Source organism: Diceros bicornis, chromosome 26 (assembly GCF_020826845.1).
Source record: "Diceros bicornis minor isolate mBicDic1 chromosome 26, mDicBic1.mat.cur, whole genome shotgun sequence".
NCBI classification, from domain to species: Eukaryota; Metazoa; Chordata; class Mammalia; order Perissodactyla; family Rhinocerotidae; genus Diceros; species Diceros bicornis.
In genome coordinates this window covers 8,633,908-8,655,138 of record NC_080765.1, presented here as the reverse complement: position 1 = coordinate 8,655,138, position 21,231 = coordinate 8,633,908, and the positions used below count along the sequence as shown (strand labels likewise).

The window sequence follows — 21,231 nt, the reverse complement described above, 5'->3', positions numbered from 1 at the left end:
CCCTTAGTTATTCACCTTATTTGGGAAAGTAAAGAGGAAAGCAGAAAGAGCTATGCTCACCTGAAAAGTCTCTTTTCATCTGGGACTTCCCATCACACGGTTGGCAAGATCCCACTAAGTAAGAGTTCTAATCTTGATGACATCACAAGTGTTGCTTGGTAGCCAGTCAGATCAACAGAAATTTCAAAGGTGTTGGCTTAGGCCATTCCTACCCTGATTAGATGCTTGAAATGGAGTTTAGCATATATATTAATTATTGCTGTGTAACAGATTACCCCCAAACAAGCATTTATTTTCTCCCACAGTTTGTAAGCATCAGGAATCTGAGAACAGCATAGCTTGGTGGTTCTGGCTCAGTCTTTCTTGAGGTTGCAGTCAGGCAGTTGTCCTGGGCTGCAGTCATTTCAAGGTTGTATTGGGGATGAAGAATCTGCTCTAAGTGTACTTCCGTGTTGTCGGCAGGCCTCAGTTTTTCATCACATGGGCCTTGCCATGAGGCTGCTCACAACATGGCAACTTGTTTCGCCCAGAGCAAGAAATGAAACAGGGAGAGCAAGATGAACTAATCTTGGAAGTCTCGTACCATCAATTCTTCATATGCTAAAGATCATACAAACCAACCTAGTACAATGTGAGAGGGAACTTGAAAAGGGATGGAGGATCAGGAAGCAGAGATCACTGGGGGCCATCTTAAAGGCTAGCTACCACTGTGTGGGACCATTTCCCAAAGTCTCACTCTCACTGATAATTACTAGATACCTACAGGGTGGCTAGAGCTATGGTAGAAATAAAAGAATTAGAGACTGTGGAATTAGAGACAAACTGGAGAAGATTGGATTCCAATGCTACATTTATAGAATTTCCTTAACATGAGTTGAAGAAGTACTCAGGGAAGATGATAAAATGTATACAACCACAGTTTTACACAGTATACTAAACACAGTATTAATTACCTTATATACTTAAATGTCTGTTTATTGATCCATCCAATTGAGACACTATCTTTTAACTCCCTACTATATAGATGAGAAATTTCTACTTCTTCCCATCTCATTACTTCCAAACATGTATGGATATACAACAAATTTTATCCTATTAAGGTTTATAGCACTTACCTTCTGTGGGATACCCATAATTAAGTATTCAGGTAACACGCTTATTAATAAAGGCAGCTAGTGGAGGCATCCTCTGATGTTGCTTATCTCTCCCCTGTAATTGGGAGAGCTGACTTTGAAGTCCATATGGATATTGATGCGAAGGCTTCACATTAGGGGGCTCAGCGATGGGAGAGGTAGAGGAGAGACTGGGGTACACATTTGTGCATACACAGATACACACAGAGACACACACACACACAGATATATACAGACACACCTATGCTGCCAACAAGAGGAAGCCCTACTCTGGGATGCCAACTAGCACTTCGAGAGTCCTCACCCCTGCCATGAAGAAATTTCCATCTCTTTAGAGAGTCTGTCTTTGCTTCACAATGAGGGGAAAGCTATACTGTACATGCAATATAGATGGAGAAGGTGGGTGAGGGCCATCAGGGCAGTCAATGGCCAACAGTTGTTCAGTCATTGAGATTTCTGTCCCGCTTCTTGTGTGACTCTCTGACCCTGCTCCAGAAGCTGTGACCTTAAGAACAATTTCCACTCTACTCTGACCCACTCTCATCAATGCTTAAGTTGTGGGTCTTACTTTTCTGTTCATTCATCATTGTGATCCCGTAGACTGTCTTGGGAGTAGCATAACGGGACACTGGCAGGGAAGGCTGGAGCAGCTCTTGAAAGGCCCTGTAGGCCATGCAGAAGAGTCTGAATTTTGTTCTAAGTGCATTAGAAAGGCTGATTGACCTATCACAAAGTCTAAATGGTCCTCCTGCTTCCACTCCTGCCTTCTTTCTTCTCTTCTGGCCTCTTTCTTTCTTTGAAACATACTAAATTCATTCCTAGCCCAGGGCCTTTGCACTTTCTTTCTGTCTGGCACATCTTTCCCCAGGTCTTAGCATTGATGATGCCTTCTCATAATTCAAGTGACAGTTCAAAAAAAGCCTCTTCAGGGTTTTCTCTGGTCATGAAATCTAATGTGCCTCCCCATTCCCTCCTTTACCCCACTCCCTTCCTATCTTAGTATCTCACTGTGATGGTTAATTTTATGTGTCACCTTGGTTGGGCCACGGTGCCCAGATATTAGGTCAAACATTAATCTGGATATTTCTATGAGTGTGTTTTTGGATGAGATTTAAATCAGTAGAATTTGAATAAAGCAGATTGTGCTCCATACTCTGAGTGGGCCTCATCCAATCAGTCGAAGGCCTGAACAGAACTAAAAGACTGACTTCCTCTGAGCAAGAAGGAATTCTGCCAGCAGGAGCCTTTGGACTTGAACCACAACATCAGCTTTCCCCTGGGTCTCCAGCCTGCTGGCCAACCCTGCAAATTTTGGACTTGCCAGCCTCCATAATCGTGTAAGCCAATTCCTTAAAATCTCTCCATATACACACATCCTCTTGGTTCTTTTTCCCTGGAGAACCATGACTAATACACAGATTTTGGCACTGGGAGTTGTTCTAGAGGGACAGAAACTTAAAGGTGAGTTTTCTGAGTTGGTTCTGGGGTTTCTGGAATTTGCTCTCTCATTGGATTACATTGAAAGACACCAGTGACTCTATTTCTAGTAGTAAAGAGAGCACTGATAGTCCATGGCATGAGGTGGCAATAGAGATACACAAAATATTACCATTGGGTACTCCTAATCAAACACTTTTCAGAAGCAAGGATCTGAGTGACTTTGTATACTATATCTGTGAAAATTTTTGTCAAATTAACAAGTATAATGAGATTGGTTGCTCCTAATGTCACTGGGTGAAGTGGGGAAAGAAAAGGATGAGCTTAGGGATTTGATTTCCCAGCTCAAGAGCCACATAAATGACCTGGAAGCTTCTGTGTTTTCCCTGAAAGAGACGCTTCTCTGCTGTAGCTGAGTCCTGAAATGGCTGAAAACCAAACCCAGAATCTTATTCTGCGAGTGACTGAATTACAATGCAAATTGAATTCCCAGCCTCCCAGGGTGTTTACTGTTAACACGGGTGGATTAATTGGGAAGGAATGGGATCCTGAAAGTTGGAATGGAAACATGAGTCCCTTAATGAAGCTGGGGACAATGAACCCCTAAATTCTGATGAGTCTTCTTTACTAGTAGAAGGATCCTCTCTACCCGCCATCTGAGGAGATTAACCCTGCATTGCTGAGGAAATGGTAATGATGGAAGCAGCAGCCTTGAAAGTCACTGTTGATTCTCCTCAGAACCCATCCCCTCTACCCATCTTTACTTCTGGACCTATAACTAGACTCAAGTCCCAGCAAGCCCCTAGAAGTGAATCACAGCACAGGCCCTTAGGATTTTGGAGCAAAGCTCTACTATCTTCTGCAGATAACTATTTTCCTTTTGAGAAACAGCTTCTGGCCTGCTACTGGGCCTTCATAGAGACTGAACGCTTAACTATCGGCCACCGTGTTACCATGTGACCTGAGCTGCTTATCATGAACTGGGTATTATTTGACCCAACAAGCCATATTTACCCAACAAGCTGTGCACAGAAACACTCCATCATCAAATGGAAGTGGTATGTAAGAGATGATGCCCAACCAGGCCCTGAGGCACAAGTAAGTTACATGAAGAAGTGGCCCAAATGCCCATGGTCCCCGTTCCTGCTACAGTACCTTCTCTCTCCAAGCCTGCGTTTGTGGCCCCGTGGGGAATTCCCAACGATCAGAGCATACACAGAGGAAGAGAAGACTCTGGCCTGGCTTACAGATGATTCTGCACAATATGCAGGCACCACCTGCAAGTGGACAGCTGCAGCACTACAGCCCTTTTCTGGGACATCCCTGAAGGATAGTGGTGAAGGGAAATCCTCCCAGTGAGCAGAACTTCGAGCAATGTATCTGGTGGTTCATTTTGCTTGGAAGGAGAAGTGGCCAGACATGTGATTATATACCAATTCATGAGATGTGGCTAATAGTTTGGCTGGTTGGTCAGGGACTTGGAAGGAATATGATTGGAAAATTGGTGACAAGGAAGTCTGGGGAAGAGGTGGGTGCACAGACCTCTCTAGATGAGTGAAAAATGTGAAGATATTTGTATCCCATGTAATGCTCACCAAAGGGTGATCTCAGCAGAGGATTTTAATAAAGTCAGTAGGATGACCTGTTCTGTGGATATCAGTCAGCCTTTTTTCCCAGCCACCCCTGTCATCACCCTGTGGGCTCATGAACAAAGTGGCCATAGTGGCAAAGGGAGAGGTTATGGATGAGCACAGTGATGTGGACTTCCACTCACCAACACTGTTGTGGCTTTGGCCACTGCTGAGTGCCCAATCTGCCAGCAGCAGAGACTCACACTGATATGGCACCATTCCCTGGGTGATCAGTCTGCTACCTGGTGGCAGGTTGATTACATTAGATCACTTCCATCATGGAAGGGGCAGCATTTTGTTCTGACTAGAATAGCCACGTACTCTGGGTACAGATTTGCCTTCCTGCATGCAATTATTCTGCCAAAACTACTATCTGTGGACTTACAAAACGCCACATCGACTGTCATGGTATTCCACACAGCATTGCTTCTGATCAAAGAACTCACTTTCCAGCAAATGAAGTGTAGCAATGGACCCATGCTCATGGAAGTCTCTGATCTTACCGTGTTCCCTACCTTCCTGAAGCAGCTGGCTTGAGAGAATGGTGGAGTGGCCTTTTGAAGACTCAGCTACAGTGCTGGCTAGGTGGAAATGCTGGTCTGCGGCAAGGTTTTCCAGAGAGCTGTTTATGCTCTCTGTTGGATGTTGGAGTCAACATCCAATATATGGTGCTGTTTCTCCCACATCTAGGATTCAAGGGTCCAGGAATCAAGAGGTGGAAATGGGAGTGGTACTACTCAGTATTACCCCTAGTGACTCACTAGCTTTTTTCTTCCTGTCCCTGTGATCTTATGCTCTACTGGCTTAGAGGTCTTAGTTCCAAAACGAGAAATTCTTCTACTAGGAGACATGACAATGATTCCATTGAACTGGAAGTTAAGACTGCCATATAGCCACTTTGGGCTCCTCGTGCCTCTGAATCAACAGGCAGAGAAAAGAGTTACTGTACTGGCTGGGGTGATTGATCCTGATTACCAAGGAGAAATTGGACTGGTGCTCCACAATGGAGGTAAGGATGACTTTGTCTGGAATAGAGATCCCTTAGAGTGTCTCTTAGTGTTATCATGCCCTATGATTAAAGTTGGTGGAAAACTACAACAACCCAGGTTAGGCAGGACTACGAATGGCCCAGATTCTTCAGGAATGGAGATTTGGGTCACTCCACCATGTAAAGAACCATGGCCAGCTGAGGTGCTTGTTGAGGGCAAAGGGAATATGGAAAGGGTAGTAGAAGAAGAGAGTTAATTATAAATACCAGCTACAACCTTGTGACCAGTTACAATAACAAGGACTATAATTGTCATGAGCATTTCTTCCTTATTTTGTTACATGTTTTCGTGTGTGTGTGTATGTGTGCATATTATCCATCTATCAAGTAACTTTATTCCTTCTTTTATCCCCTTATCATGTAACATAAGATGTTTGGACTTTATATCACAGTATTTAAGTATTGTTAAGTTTACATCATAGTGTTTAAGTCATGAGATATCAAAGAGAAGAGTAAACATCACCCAAGGACTTTTCATCCTCTTCTGGGGAAAGGGTTAGTGAAATTTTGTTTTTTTTGCAGGATAGTTGTATCACATCAGGCAAAAGTATGACCTTCTCATTGTTTTTATTTGGACCTTAAGTATGGTTTAATGAGATGCATATGGGTGGCAAGTTGATAAGCAAAGGACTTGTGATGGTTAATTTTATAAGTCAACTTGGCTGGGCCATGGTGCTTAGATATTTGATTAAACGTTATCCTGAACATTTTTGTGAGGGCATTTTTTTTTTACATTTTCAAATATATTTTTATTATGATTTTTTTTATTGAGGTAACATTGGTTTATAACATCATATAAATTTCAGGTGTACATCATTATATTTTGATTTCTGTGTAGATTACATCGTATTCACCACCCAAAGATTAATTACCATCCATCACCATACAGATGTGTGAATCACTCCTTTCACCCTCCTCTCTCCCCCCTTTCCCTCTGGTAACCACCAATCCAATCTCTGTCTCTATGTGTGTGTTTGTTGTTGTTTTTATCTTCTATTTATGAGTGAGATCATATGGTATTTGACTTTCTCCTGCTGGCTTATTTCGCTTAGCATAATACCTTCAAGATCCATCTGTGTCATCGCAAATGACAAGATTTCGTCTTTTTTATGGCTGAGTAGTATTCCATTGTGTATATATACCACATCTTCTTTATCCATTCATCCCTTGATGGGCACCTAGGTTGCTTCCAAGTCTTGGCTATTGTAAGTAATGCTGCAGTGAACATAGGGGTGCATATATATTTACACATTCGTGATTTCCTGTTCTTTGGATAAATACCCAGCAGTGGAATAGCTGGATTGTATGGTAGTTCTAGTCTTAATTTTTTGAGGAATCTCCATACCGTTTTCCCTAGTGGCTGCACCAGTTTGCACTGCCACCAGCGGTGTATGAGAGTTTCCTTTTCTGTGAGGGCATTTTTAAAAAGAGGTTAACATTTAAATCAGCGGACTTTGAGTATAGCAGATGGCACTTTATAATCTGAGTGGGCCTCACACAATCAGGTGAAGGCCTGAATAGAGAGCTGTCAAAAAGACTGACTTCCTCTGAGCAAGAAGGAATTCTGTCAGCAGAGGCCTTTGGACTTGAACTGCAATGTCAGCTCTTCCCCGCGTCTCCAGCCAGCTGGCCCATCCTGCAGATTTTGGACTTGCCAGCCTCCATAATCACGTGAGCCAATTCCATAAAATAAACCTGTATATATATACATCCCATTGGTTCTGCTTCTCTGGAAAGCCCTGACTAACACACTTACATTCTTGAAAAATAATAAAAAATATGAAATTCTTCAAACACATAAAAAGATATAAAGAGTAACGTAAACACTGGTGTTTCCACTCCCAGGTTTAACTGCTGACATTATACTATATTTGCTTGAGGTTTGCTTTTCTTAAAGAAATAATGATATACGTAGTTAAATTCCTATTTTTAACCCTTTCTGATCCCACTCTCCTCCCTCCCTCTCGAGGTAATCACTCTTTAAAAGTCAGATATCATTCCCATCCGTATTTCAATATTTTTACTATAAATGTATGTGTCCAAAAATAATATACATTTTTAGTATTTTTAAAATTTTTTACATATATGGCATCATACTTTACGAGGCTGAATTTAAGACAAATCTGCCTGGGTTTGTATGTGTGTGTGTGTGTGTGTGTATGTGTTTGCATGTGTTTGTTACTTTTTTTTCTCTACCTACTGCATGAAGTGCACTAATTTGACTAAGTGTCTTGAATCCAGCTGATTCATTCTAACTGTTCTATAGTATTTGTTTGCAATATGTAATACATTTGTTTATTTCCCCATTGAAGGATATTAGGCCATTTCCAAATTTGTTATTACAAACAATGTTGCAATAAATACCCTTATACATATATCCTAGGTCACATATAGGGGAGTCCAAAAGGAATCCAGTCCAGAAGGAATCTCTTTTTGAGGTTGTGAAAGTGTTCTAAAATCAGGTAGTGGTGATGGTTACACAACTCTGTGAATATACTAAAAACCACTGAATTGTACATTTTAGAAGAATGAATTTTATAGTATATAAATCATTTCAACAAAGCTGTTATAAAAGTATAGATAAGAATGAAAGGTGACGTGAAAAAAATCCTGACTGCACCAAATACAAGTTGTTTGACCTTGGGCAAGGCATTTGAAAAGTTCTCTTGGCCTCTGTGTTCTCATATATAAAATTGGGTAATTATAACATCTAGCTTGTAAATTTGTTATGAGGATTGCATGAGTTAATATTTGTAAAAGCATTTAGAACAGGGTGAGGGAGTGGGGCTGACACAGTGCTCAGTAAAGATTAGCAACTATTATTATTGCTATACAGCCTCCTGCAACTTTTCACTGTGTTCTCAATGTCCATAATAAGACATGTGGATCTAGTTGATTCAATCTAACTGTTCTGTAATATTCATTCGCATAAGTAATACATTTATTTATTTCCCTATTGAAGGATATTAGTCCATTTCCAAAGTTGTTATAACAATGTTGCAATGAATACCCTTGAACACATATCCTTGGGCATATATCGAGGTGTCCAAAGGGAACCAGGGGGAATTAATTACTGGATCTTGGGTATTTATGTACCGTTTGACTTTACTCCAGATCACTAAATAGCTCTTTAGCAACGTATGATAGTTCTTCTTTCTCTATATCCTCACCAACACTTGGTATGAAAAATTTAATTCTGCAAATATGATAGTTTGAAATGATATTTCATTGTTTGGTTTGCATTTACCTGTAACTGGTGAAATTTGTGCATCTTTTCCTATGTTTATTGGCCATTTGGGGTTCCTTTTCAGTTAACTGTATGTTTAATATTGCATGTTTATATGCTGTATCATGTTTCTATTTTTTTATTTTTTTATTAATTTGTGGGCAGCCTAGATATATTCTGGATATGGAATAAAGGTTGACTCTCACGTTTTAGGCTTGGACAAGTGTGTAGATCGAATGCTATTTAAACAGACGAAGAGGGATAGTGGAAAACAAGTTTTAGGAGGAATACCAAGACTTCACTTTCAGTCAAATTTGAGATGCTTTTGAGTCATCCAAGAGAACAAGTCTGTGCTGCAGAGATACATTTGGGAGTTGTCAGCTTATAGATGGTATGTAAAGTGATAGCAATGCACATGGTTATCTCCTGAGATAATTTGGAGTGACATGACAAGAGCCCTACAGAATTACACATTTGGAGAAGGAGGATCCAGAAAGGGATACCGAGATGGAGGACCAGTAAAATAGAGGAAAACTAGAATTGTGCTATATCATGGAAGGCAAGAGAGGAACGTGTTTCTTGTTTGTTTGTTTGTTTTTTTTTCCAATTTTTGTAATGGCTGCATGAGATTTCATTTCATGGATGTAGCCTAACTGCTCTTCTATTTGGAATTTGGATTTATTTCAGCGCTTTTTTTTTTTCCTTATCATAAACTACACTTTGATGAACTTTCTTATAGATTCATCTTTTTTCACTATTCTGATTATTTCCTTGGGATATGATCCTATATGTAGGTCAAAGAGTATGCCTATTTACAAGCTTTTACTATAAATTGCAAATCGTCTTCTAGACGGGTTACCTTCATTTATTTTCTAACCAGAATGAGTTTGCCTTTTTTCTCCATTCTGGTGGTGGTGGAAAAGTGGTGAGAACCAGATACTGCACAGCAACATTTTTTAATGGTTGCAAAGTGTGCCACTGTATGGATGTTCATCATTTATTTAGCCAAAATTTATTTTAGCTAAATCTTTTTGCTCGTTCTTAACCTGTTCCTTAGAATAAATTCCTCAAAGTGAAATTGATGAGTCAAAAGTATTTGCATTTTTAAAGCTGTGGATACATATAGACAAATCACCCTCCAGAAAGGCTGTGCTTTTCCCATCAGCAGGGCATGAAAAGGGGCATCCCTAACCTTTGGGAGTTATTTGGAGAACTACATCCTTAATTGCTTCTGTCAGGTTAAATGCATCCAGTGTGACTTTATATGGAAACGGTGCTCAAATAAAAGTTCTTAAACAATACCACCTTTGCACATCGCACTGGGGTTGAGGCCCAAAATCTGAAAGGCTTTTATTCCAGCTACATTATCTGATCTGTGATCTAAAAATTATTTCCAACATTAGGTTGGTGACGAAGTCATCAGACACATCTCCAGAGGGCAAAGGAGGATTTTTGATGCTAAGGGCTTCAAACAACAGTTGATCCAGTGTGGCCATGGGAGCACTTGGAAAAGGCTGCTTCAGGTTTGAAATCATTTCGGTTGAAAGCTCAGTCTCAGAACCAGCGGGATTTTTGTTAGATTGGATTCACTTTGGAACTTCCAGTTGGCATGTCCTGTTTTGTTGTGGTTTAACGGTTGACCAAAATAGGTTCAGTTTTCGTTGAGATGGGTCTTCTAGCTGCTTTTGATTTTTTTTTTCTGGAAAATAAAACGACAAATAGTGACTGTTGTATCCGCAAAAAGTAAACATTTGGATCAGAATCTCTGCAGACACCCAGTTCTTTCACTGGCAACCGAGTCCTGGCGTGAGATGTGAGCGCTGACTCATCTGCGGGTACTCAGGTCTCCAGGACAGCGGAGAGGCGCGGCCAGGGGAGCAGGCCGGGGTTGACCCGGGGTACAGCGCACCTAGCCCGATCCCTCCTCCCACGTCCCGCACCCTAAGCCTAGAGGCCCAGCGCCCGAGGGCCAGGCCACCAGGGCGCGTGCACCCACGCAGGACCAGCCCATCTTTCTCTCGCGGAAGGGGGAAGGGGCGGAGCCTGTGGCAGGCCCGCCCCAGACAGCGGCGCGCGGGGGGCCGGGGCGGGTCTTCCGCCAGGCGAGGAGCTATTTCCGGATCCGGTGGCGATCGGTGCAGGCGCCGAGTGAGGCGGCGCTGGACGGGTTGGCGGGCTTTTCTGCGCCCCGCGCGGACGGCGATGCTGGGGGGCGGCTTTGGAGCCCGGGAGCGCGAGGCGGAGGGCGACGGGGCGGGAGCTGTGCCTGCGCCGCCTGCCATCGACTTCCCGGCCGAGGGCTCGGACCCCAAGTATGACGGTGAGGGACGCGAATGCTGCGGCCGCTTCCCCCTCCCCCTCCCCCGTCCACCTTCACTGCTGGGTGGGCAGGGCAGCGGTGAGGTTTGCCTCGGGACCTGGGCAAGTTCAGTTGCATCCAGGCTTGCACCGGGGTGCAGTGCGGGGGGCGGCGGGCGAGCCGTCTGGGTAAGGTAAACATTTATGGAAACGAGTGTCAGCGACTCGCTCGTTTGTTTACGTTTCTCTTCCTTGGTTTCCTGTGCGCGAACTCAGGGCTTCAGACCTGCTAAGACTTCCTTCGGCTGCTTTCCAGATCTCAAGCCCTGTGGATTTGTCAGGCGAGAAGCATGAGCTTGTAAAGTCCTGGAATGGGACTTTGCAGGCCCTATGCGCTGAACAGTTTGGGTTAAGCGTTTTGATTTGTAGCTTCTCTTGTCTTGCTTCACTGATAGGGTAGCTAACGACTCCTTATAGTGAGGCAGTATGGAAATCGCCCTCTTCGGTTTAAAAAAGAAATGCCCCGATTTTCTCGAGCCTTTGGTTATCAGGAGATATGGCAGTCAAGTTACTCAGCATAAAGCGAGAGGTATTTAAAACATTAAACAGTGCGAAGTATACAATATTTTATTGGAAGTGCACTAGGCTCTTTAATTGCTACCAGTTGTTTTGGCAATTTTAAAAATTAAATTGTGCTATCAAGAATGAATACATTGAGTCAGGGAGGTTTTTACTGTATGATAGTTTGAATAGGATGATTACAGAGAATACACATTCAGTTGAAGCATGAAATAAGTATTAACATGTTGCAATGGATTTAAAGGTGCAGGATGGGCTGAAAAGGTTTTTCATTTATTCCTTAAGTTCTTCGATTTTCATCCCTAATACTACCTATAATCCTTGACCCTAAAGGGAGACAAAAGCGGACTGCGGTGGTAATTTATGTAGGCCATTAACAGAGGAAAGTTGGAAGATAACTATTTTTTAATGGACAAACTTACGTGTATAATATACATGTAAGGTGGTATATTATAGCAGCTTAGTAATACGTAAAGTGTTATGTCATAGGAAAAGTCCCAGCGACAAACACCCAAATCCGTCTTGTCTGTAACGTGGTGATAAGGTTTTCTGCAAACTAAAGATTATTCTTGAAGGGAGTGATCGAAGATAAGCTTTGAAAAATTTCCTTCCCCTAGGTTACTAATAATACTGTTGTGTTTACATACTGCCTTTTCTTTCAGAGGCGCAGAATGTCTAGACATAATTTATCTTTCTATATGAAAAGTAAGGTCTGTGAAAAATGTAGTTTCATTTTTAGTAGACATAAAAACAGAATAGTTAAATGATTTCTCAGAGGTTGTCAATATGATGTGAGGAGGTCACTCTGCCAGTTAATGGTAGAGTCAGAAAATTCAGAACGTACATGTGACTCTAAAACCTGTGTTCTTCAGCAGTCTATTGTGTAGGGATTCTCCTAGAGCCAACATCAGCCTTTGATCAAAGGTTCTGTGCGCTTTGTTTTTTTTTTCCTGTGGAACAGCCTGCATTAGAAGGAGGGCCAACAGTAAGCCTGTTGTGAGACTCATTAGTTTTTCTTCTTTCATCTGACATGGGTTTTTCATAATTTTTACCTCAGATTAATCCTCCAGGTTCCTCTCTCATTCACTAATGGACCACTTGGATCATGCTTTCCTGAGGAGATTGAATTAGGTGATCCCTTTCCTGTTTGTCTGCTCCTCTCCTGCTTGGCAGAAGTCTAGAACTGTAATTCACCTAGGGTCTGTATCTTATTTCTTACTCTTTTATAAGAGGACTTGACCTCATCTTTCCTTTTAGCCACTTTTCCTCTTCTACTCCTGACCAGAACTGTGAAATGGGAAACTTGCAGTTTCAGCCTTCATTTCCTCTCAGTGTCGCTCCTTCCTGTGTTTGAGTGTTTGTTGATTAGTCTTTTTAAAGCTGTCATTTTCTTGATTTATTAGATTCATTCGACTCCACTGACCAACCATTCTTTTTTGTTGTTTTTCTTATTAAAAACTAGAATTTTCTCGTGGGAAATTGGAAAGTATAAGAGTATAAAGAAGCAGAAAACCCTCCTAACCATAATCCCACCACTGTTAACAAATCAGTATATTAAAAAAATAAGATTTCACATTACAGAATATGTTGCAAATGTAGAAAAGCCTGAAGAAAATTTAAAAACCATAATCTCATCACCCAGAGGCTACTGTTTACATTTTGGCCTTGCTAGAGACAACTTATTTGATAAATTTTGTGTTTAAAATTATTTGTCAAAGGAATCATAATTGGATTAAAGATTTCTCTCTGATTTTTCCAAATAAGATAAAAATTTAGAGAAATCATTCACAAAAACTCAAGGAGTAAAGGAAAAAGAGGGGAAGGTCGCCTGTACTCACATCCCACATCCCGGAGAACTCACTGCTGACAGTGTGGCTCATTCATTTGCAAATGTTTGCTGAGAGCTGCTGTATGCCAGGTAGATGTCTAGATACCAAGGGTCAAACAGGGAGACTAAAACGGCATGTTCACTGTAATTTCATTCCTTTTACAAATTCTGTCAATATATCATTGAAAACAGAGGGGCAGAGGTTTTGTCTGTTTTGTTCTTTCCATTCTTTTTGTATGGATATATGGATATAGCTATAAAATAAATATATTTTAAAATTGTGATCCTAGTAGTATGATCAAATAAACATTTTATGTTCTGCTTTTTATTTATTTTTTTATGCTCTGCTTTTTAAATGTGATGTTGTATTAGTATTTTCCTGTGACAGATTAGCCTTTAAAAACATTGTTTCTTTTTTTTGAGGAAGATTGACCCAGAGCTAACATCTGTTGCCAATCTTCCTCTTTTTCTTTTTTTCCCCCAAAGCCCCAGTACCTAGATGTATATCCTAGTTGTAGGTCCTTCTAGTTCTTCTATGTGGGACGCCGTCTCAGCATGGCTTGATGAGCAGTGAGTAGGTCGGCACCCAGGATCCAAACCAGCGAACCCTGGGCCGCCAAACTGGAATGCGCGAACTTAATCACTGCGCCGCTGGGCTGGCCCCCTAAAAACATTGTTTTTAAATGTTTTTTTAAAATGGCTATCACATTCTGTACTATCATTTAGTCTTTGCACTATTGTTGGAAAATAGGTTTGTCTTTCTTTTACTATTAGAAATAATGAGTTTGACATCTATATACATAAATCTTTGTTAATATCTCATTATTTCTTTAGAATGGGTTCACGGAAGTAGGATTTGCTGGGTCAAAGAAATACGTTTCTAAAAAAATGTTTTGATGCATTTTGCTGAAATGATGACCAGAAAGGTTGTGTGAGTTTGTATGCAACTATCTCCAACATATGAAACTGTCTTTCTTGCCTCACTTTCATTAGTATTACTGTTTATAGCTTGCTTCTTTGACTTGATAATGAACTATTTTTGATTATCTGTCTATACAGCATCATTTGTAGCAGCTGTATAGTATTCTATGTATATAACTTATCAAATTTTCAATATTTTAAAGTGTTATGCTGACCATCTTGTACATATATATCTGTGGTGGTTTGTTTAATTATATCCTTGGTATATATTTCTAGAAGTAGAATTGTTGGGTAAAGGTTTGCACATTTTAAATTCTACAATGTGTTGCCAAAGGTTGCAAACACTTTTACCCCCTTGTATTTGAAAACGTCTACTTTTCTATGCCCTTAACAAATACCAGGTTTTAAATAGTTATGAATCTGAGGCAAACTCTGGTACTGTAGTTATTTTAAAATGTATGTCATTAGTTACTAGTTATGTTAAATCTATTTGAATTTTAATTATGCTTCATTTTCTTATGAGCTTGTAAGAGCTTTATATACATTTTATTATCTTTTCTTTTTCTTGTCATATTTAGTACACATACAGGTACTGTATCTGATTTTGTGATTCATATTTTAACTGTAAGATGTCTTTTCATAGAGAAGTTTTTACATGGCCACATTTTTCATTCTTTTTCTTTCCCATACTCAGACAGTAAGTATTCATTTAAAATGAAGAGCACATCTCCATACATGCAGGTCTTTTTTTGGCCACCTGTAGGTCAGAGAGGAAACTGGTGAATGAAGTCTGGATTTGAAAACTGGTTCTTCCACAACCGTTAGTGCTTTATAGAGGAGAGTGTAATAGAATAGTTGAAATGGGGAGGATTTTAGTAGGTGTAGGATGTATGGTCCCAGTTTCTGCAGGGCATTTCCAATTGAGTGGCTCATTCATTCCTCTGACAGCCCCTCTTACCGATTTTCACACTCATTGACACCTGCATCCTCCCTTTGCTAGTGTTTTTTTTTTTTTTTTTTAAGAGGTACACGGGGTACCCGGGGTGCTGTATGGATGGAGGGCGGGACCCAGGTCACGAAGGGGGTGTCCGTGGTCAGCTTCCACAGGCTGTGTCTTGCCCTTTTTTTTTTTTTAATAATTTTATTTATTTATTTATTTCCCCAAAGCCCCAGTAGATAGTTGTATGTCATAGTTGCACATCCTTCTAGTTGCTGTATGTGGGACACGGCCTCAGCATGGCCGGAGAAGTGGTGCGTCGGTGCGCACCCGGGATCCGGACCTGGACCGCCAGTAGCGGAGCGCGCGCGCTTAACCGCTAAGCCACGGGGCCAGCCCATTTGCTAGTGTTTTAAATCCTGGCCTGTTTCCTTCTTGATCTGTTCTTTCCTCCACATTTCTGCCACTTAGCTCCTTTACTAGGCTCATCCTAACTTCTCCTTGTTGACTGTTGTATCCCTCCTTCCAGGCTACCTATTACATGTTTCCAGAACAGTTTCCTCAAACATTTTTCCTTCATTGTGTTTTTGGCCTATTTAATAATATATTAAGTAAATGGAGAGTGAGAACTTATGACTTTCAGCTTTTAAGTGCCAACTCAACTGTCTGCTTGATCTTGTGTAGTGGAAACAGGATGGACTTGGGAGTCAGTCTGATCTGCCTGCTTGTAAGTTCCTTAACCTCTCTTCGAGATCAGAGTGTCCTCACCTGTAACATGAGAATGGTAACCCTTACCTGTTACTGTTTTGTGAGGATTAAATGAAATTGTGCATATTGAACACCTGGTGCATATGTAGCACACGCTCAGAGTAAAGTTTCCACCCTTCCTCCCTTTCCCTTTCTCCTCTACCAAACTTCTTTCTTTACACCTGGGCCTAGCCTGCCCTCTCGAAGGAAGGAAGCCATCCTGTTCCGCTTGCTTGCTTATTTGCTTGAATACTTATTTAATTTTACTTTTGCATACATCGTTACACATCACTACCAGAACTTTCTCCCCTCCCCCAATGGCATCTTCCTGCTAGTGCTCCAGCTTCCAGAATCCAGCTCAAAACTCAGTTCCGGAAATGAGATTAACCCCACTCAGCTTCACTACTGTTTCGTTTTTAATATCCAGGTTTCATAGTTTGTGGTTCATTAATTAGAATCTGCTGTTTTGTCATTATGGGATATGTTTACCATTTATTAAAAGTTTTTCCTTTTTTAATTTTTAGAATCTGATGTCCCAGCAGAGCTTCGGGTGTTCCGAGGACCCCTGCAACAGCCGGCTTTCCCTTTTGCTGTTGCGAACCAACTACTGCTTGTTTCTTTGCTGGAGCACTTGAGCCATGTGCATGAACCAAACCCACTTCGCTCAAGACAGGTGTTTAAATGTTAGTAAGAGGAAATGTTGCTAAATAAAACTTGTGAAAATACTACGTCGTTGAATGCTGCGGGTCTGAGAAGCAGCTAGTATATAAAAATTTGAAATAAGTATTAGTAGTTTACTAAATTAGTAGTTTACTAAATTAGTAGTTTTGTAAATTCATTTTTTATTTTCCTATAGGTAATTCCCTATGAGTATAATCACTGGGGACTCCAAAAGGTTAACAACCATAAAATTGTGTGTATTTAAGTAAATGAAAGATAGTTATTTTGCATTTATGGCATGATAATTCGTTTGATTTTTGAAGATCTGTTATGGTTTAGTCGATGAGTAGGTAAATGAAAATCACACATACTCATTCTGAACCAGTTCTTGACCAGAGCACTGGAACAGTTGTGTTTTGTGTTGTTGAAAAGGAAGCTGTTTTCCTCTACACACTGAATACTTCTGACACCAAATGTGAGGTATTTCCCCACACTGACCAGTTCTCTGACACCAGCTGGTTGTGCTACAATTCAGTTCAATTCAGTTCTGACACTCTGCCTGGGTTAGTGTCAGATCCCACAGGTTAAGGGCACAGTCCCACGAGACTGTCCTCATTTCAGATGCCAGTCGCAAGTAGTGGGTCCCCAGGATCCTCAGGTTACCCACACTTGTGTACGAGTTGGCTACAAATTGGAGGTTTCTACTACCCCCTCCTCGGGTTTGATAGTTTGCTATAATATCTCACAGTACTCAGGAGATGCTTACTTATGCTTATATAATAAAGGATATGAGAAAGGATACAGATGAATAGCCAGATGGAGAGGCACATAGGGTAGGGTCCAGAGCGCAGCAGCTTCTGCCCCTGTGGAGTTGAGGTGTACCACCCTCCTGGCACATGGACGTGTTCACCAACCCAGAAACTCTCTGAACCATATACTTTAGGGGTTATTATGGAGCCTTTATCACATTTGCACAGTTGATTGTTAACTCAGTCTCCAGCTTCTCCCCTCTCTGGAGGATGGGTGATAGAGCTGAAAGTTCTAAGCTTCTAATCATGGCTTGGTCTTTCTGATGACCAGCCCTCAAGCTATCTAGGGGACCCCAGCCACCATTCATCTCATTAGCATACAAAAAGACACTCTTATCACTGGAGATTTCAAGCATTTTAGAAGCTCTCGTGTGGGGAGTTGAGGTCAAAGAAGCAAATATTGGAACAAAAGATGCTCCTAGCCCCCCTATCACATAGGAAATTACAAGAGTTTTAGGAGCTGTATGTCAGGAACAAGAGACAAAGACCAAATATATTTCTTATTATACCACAGTTGTTGAAAATGTTTATTTTCATTCCTGCCATAGGTTACTTGTATGAGAAAGTTGAGCACAAAAGCGAGCAGAATTAGAGATTGTGGTGTTTCTGGTTCAACTCATTGACTGAGACCATTGTGGGCCTCTTTAATAGCTCTGACCCAGATTCTAAGGGTCTTTTCTACCAAAAATTCCAAGTCTTGTTTGGTGTTGGAAATCCTCAAACTCATGGATACCTTTATGTGATCTTAGAAGGTAATTTTAAGTTAAAGGTAAATTATCATTTTGATGAGCTTGTTGGGACATGAAAAATGGTAAATATTATTTGTATAGTGTACACTTATTATTTTCCTGAATATGTGGTGAGGAGATGTATTGTACAAAAGGGGGTGTTCTGTAGGTTCCAAAGCGTTGGTACCTGGGAATTGTTGTATTGGACTCATCATCAAGAAAGGCAGATTATAATGATTCTAATATAGTACTCTTGCTCCTAATTAAAGCAAATCTATGAATCTTGCTGATTTTAAGGTATTTTTGAATTCCTTATACACAGCCTTTTTAGATGAATGAACTTTTAAACAAGATATATTTAAATGTTTTTGGTGTGATTCAGTTAGTTGATAATCTAAGTGGAGAGTTTTCCGTATAGAAAGAATATTGTCTATGGTATTTATATTCCTTGAATGAGTAAAAGCCAAGCACTTTTGTAGAAACATCTTTTTCTGAGGAGCCTGGAATTGTGACTTCAGACTTGACTTTCTCCCTGGTGTTTGGTCTGTACACACACCTCATCTGTGCTCTTTGTATGTTGGCTCAAGATATTCCATAATCGAAAACAACAATTAATACTCACTTTTGTTGTCAGTTCTAATCATTTGCTTCTACTTCTGTCTTTATCATCTCAGCTTGTCTGTCAGCAAAGTGTAATGTGTTTGGATGTCAGAAGTCTACTATGTTTACTTTTTTTTCTCGCCTTTTTTTAAAATGGAACTTAGTACATTACTGACTGACCAGACAGGGTAAAGAAATGACTGTTCAGCATCAGCTCAGTAAGTATAGGTGTGCTGCTGATCACTGAGGGTAACACGTGTTCTCTTTTAGAGACTCAATCCCCAAGTTGTAATGTGTGCATACACATAACTTTTTTCTTATAGAGGGTTTTTTTTCTTCTGGAGGCTATTATTACTCTTTATTCTCTGTCTACTCTCTATAATTGCCATTATATTGATGGCTTTTCTGATAATAGTTTTTCCTGTTCTCTTTCTAGTACTTTGTCAGACCTTTATCAAAATGGGGCTGCTGTCTTCCTTCACTTGCAGCGATGAGTTTAGCTCACTGAGACTACATCACAACAGGGCCATCACCCATTTGATGAGGTCGGCTAAGGAGAGAGTTCGTCAGGTGAGCACTGCAGAGTGTACTTTGTGTGTGACAAAAACACTGTAATTTCAAGAGTATTTTAAAGCATTGTGAAATCCTGATTATACAACAGGTTTGTAAAAATTAGCCTTTAATTTGTTTATTCGACAAATGTTCATTGAGTGACTGCCATGCGTTAGGCTCTCTTGTAAATGCTGAGGTTCAAGCAGTGAACAAAAGAGACAAAAATCCCTGCTTTCGTGGAGCTTATGTTTTGATGAGGGGCAGTAAACAATAGAAAAGAAAACATCTATATAGGGTGTTAGATGGTGGTAAGTGTTAAAGAGAAATCTAAAGCAGAGAAGGGGCTTAGAAAATGGGTGAATTTTTTGTATAAGATTGCCAGGAGGGCCTCACTGAGACTGTCATGTAAGTCAGAAGCTGAAGTCGAGAGAATGAGGAGGAAAAGCATTCTAGGCAGAGGCACCGTAATTGCAAAGGCCCAGAGGTCGCAGTGTGTGTGGCATGTTTGGGAAGCTGATGGGCAGCCATTTGGCTGGAGTAAAGTAAGCAGGGGGACAGTATGGGAGAGGAGGGACAGGGAGGGCAGCAAGAGGGACAGACGGAGTAGGAGCTTGAGACTTTTAATACTTTTGGTTTTTACTCAGAGTTTAAGATGGGAAGCATTGCAGGATTTTGAGCAAAGGAGTGACTTAATCTGACTCAGATTTTCATGGGATCACACCAACTACTGTGTTGAGACTAGACTGAGGGGGGCAAGAGCAGAAGCAGGGAGACAGTTGCGGTCATACAGGCAAGAGGTGTTGGTGGCTTGGAATGGGTGGTAGCAGTGGAAACGTGAGAAGTGGTCAGTTTCTGCGTATATTTTGAAGGTAAAGAACATTATTTGCTGATGGAGCTCCTTGGTAAATTCTTAGCTTTGTCAGTACATAGCAGAGTACAGCTCTTTTAGTAGTGATCTTTTGGTTAAGAAAGAAATATTTTCAATTGTAAACTCTTAAGTAATAATGAAAAGGCCATTGGCTGTGAGTTTTTTTTCCCTAGTATTGTCTGAGCAATTGGGGCTATTAACATGATATCGAATTTTGATAGATTCCTTACTCCATGAAATTTTCAAAATACTTTTTAAAAATAACTTTTTGATTTTAGGATCCTTGTGAGGATAATTCTCATACTCAGATGATCAGGTATGTGTTAAATACGTTTTTTTTTTTTTTTTTTTTTTGTGAGGAGATCAGCCCTGTGCTAACATCCGCCAATCCTCCTCTTTTTTTTGCTGAGGAAGACGGCCCTGGGCTAACATCTGTGCCCATCTTCCTCCGCTTTATATGGGACGCCGCCACAGCATGGCTTGCCAAGCAGTGCGTCGGTGCGCGCCCGGGATCCGAACCAGCGAACCCCGGGCCGCCGCAGCGGAGCGCGCGCACTTACCCGCTTGCGCCACCGGGCCGGCCCCTTAAATACGTTTTTGATCATGCAAAGAGTAAACTATCCCAAAGAAATGAGAATTAAGAATTAATCATGAATTAGTCAGAAATTAGTATTGAGGTTAAAAAATAATGTACTTGGGGTAGTTTATGAAGATTAAAAACTTTGTTCTCAGTAATTAATTACTGCTCCAAGATTTGCTTTACTTCTTATTCCCTCCTCTCTGATCCCCTGTTGCCCATTCAGTGTGGATTCCATCAGCCTCACCCTTAATTCAGAGTACTGATATCCAGGTCTGTCAGGGGAAGACCGTTTCATTTTGGCTGTATGTAGGAAATGCTTTAAAATCTCACTGGTCTTGGGGCTGCCCTGGTGGTGTAGGGGTTAAGTTCACGTGCTGTGCTTTGGCAGCCTGGGGTTCGCAGGTTTGGATCCCAGGTGCGGACTGACGCACCACTTATCAAGCTATGCTGTGGTGGCGTCCCATATAAAGTAGAGGAAGATGGGCACAGATGTTAGCCCAGGGCTAATCTTCCTCACACACAGACACAAAAAAAACAAATCTCACTGGTCTGAATCATTAAGAAATATAAGTAAATTTATTACTGAGCTCAGCTGATCAACTGCTGCCTGTTAGTCATCCTTAGGATTCCTGCTTTAAATCTTTGATGG

The 21,231-nt window shown here is 40.9% G+C and overlaps 1 protein-coding gene across 4 annotated transcripts in view; it reads left to right on the top strand.

The window, feature by feature from the left end:
- The first annotated feature begins 10,610 nt into the window (after positions 1 to 10,610).
- Positions 10,611 to 21,231, top strand: part of EIF2AK1 (eukaryotic translation initiation factor 2 alpha kinase 1) — a 30,186-nt gene continuing 19,565 nt past the window's right edge. For all 4 annotated transcript variants that reach the window (XM_058569307.1, XM_058569305.1, XM_058569306.1 and 1 more), the window contains exons 1-4: positions 10,611 to 10,795; positions 16,310 to 16,468; positions 19,019 to 19,152; positions 20,281 to 20,318. In XM_058569307.1, coding sequence (XP_058425290.1) covers positions 10,678 to 10,795; positions 16,310 to 16,468; positions 19,019 to 19,152; positions 20,281 to 20,318 — 449 coding nt within the window. In that variant the 5' untranslated portion in view covers positions 10,611 to 10,677. The remainder of the gene's footprint in view (positions 10,796 to 16,309; positions 16,469 to 19,018; positions 19,153 to 20,280; positions 20,319 to 21,231) is intronic.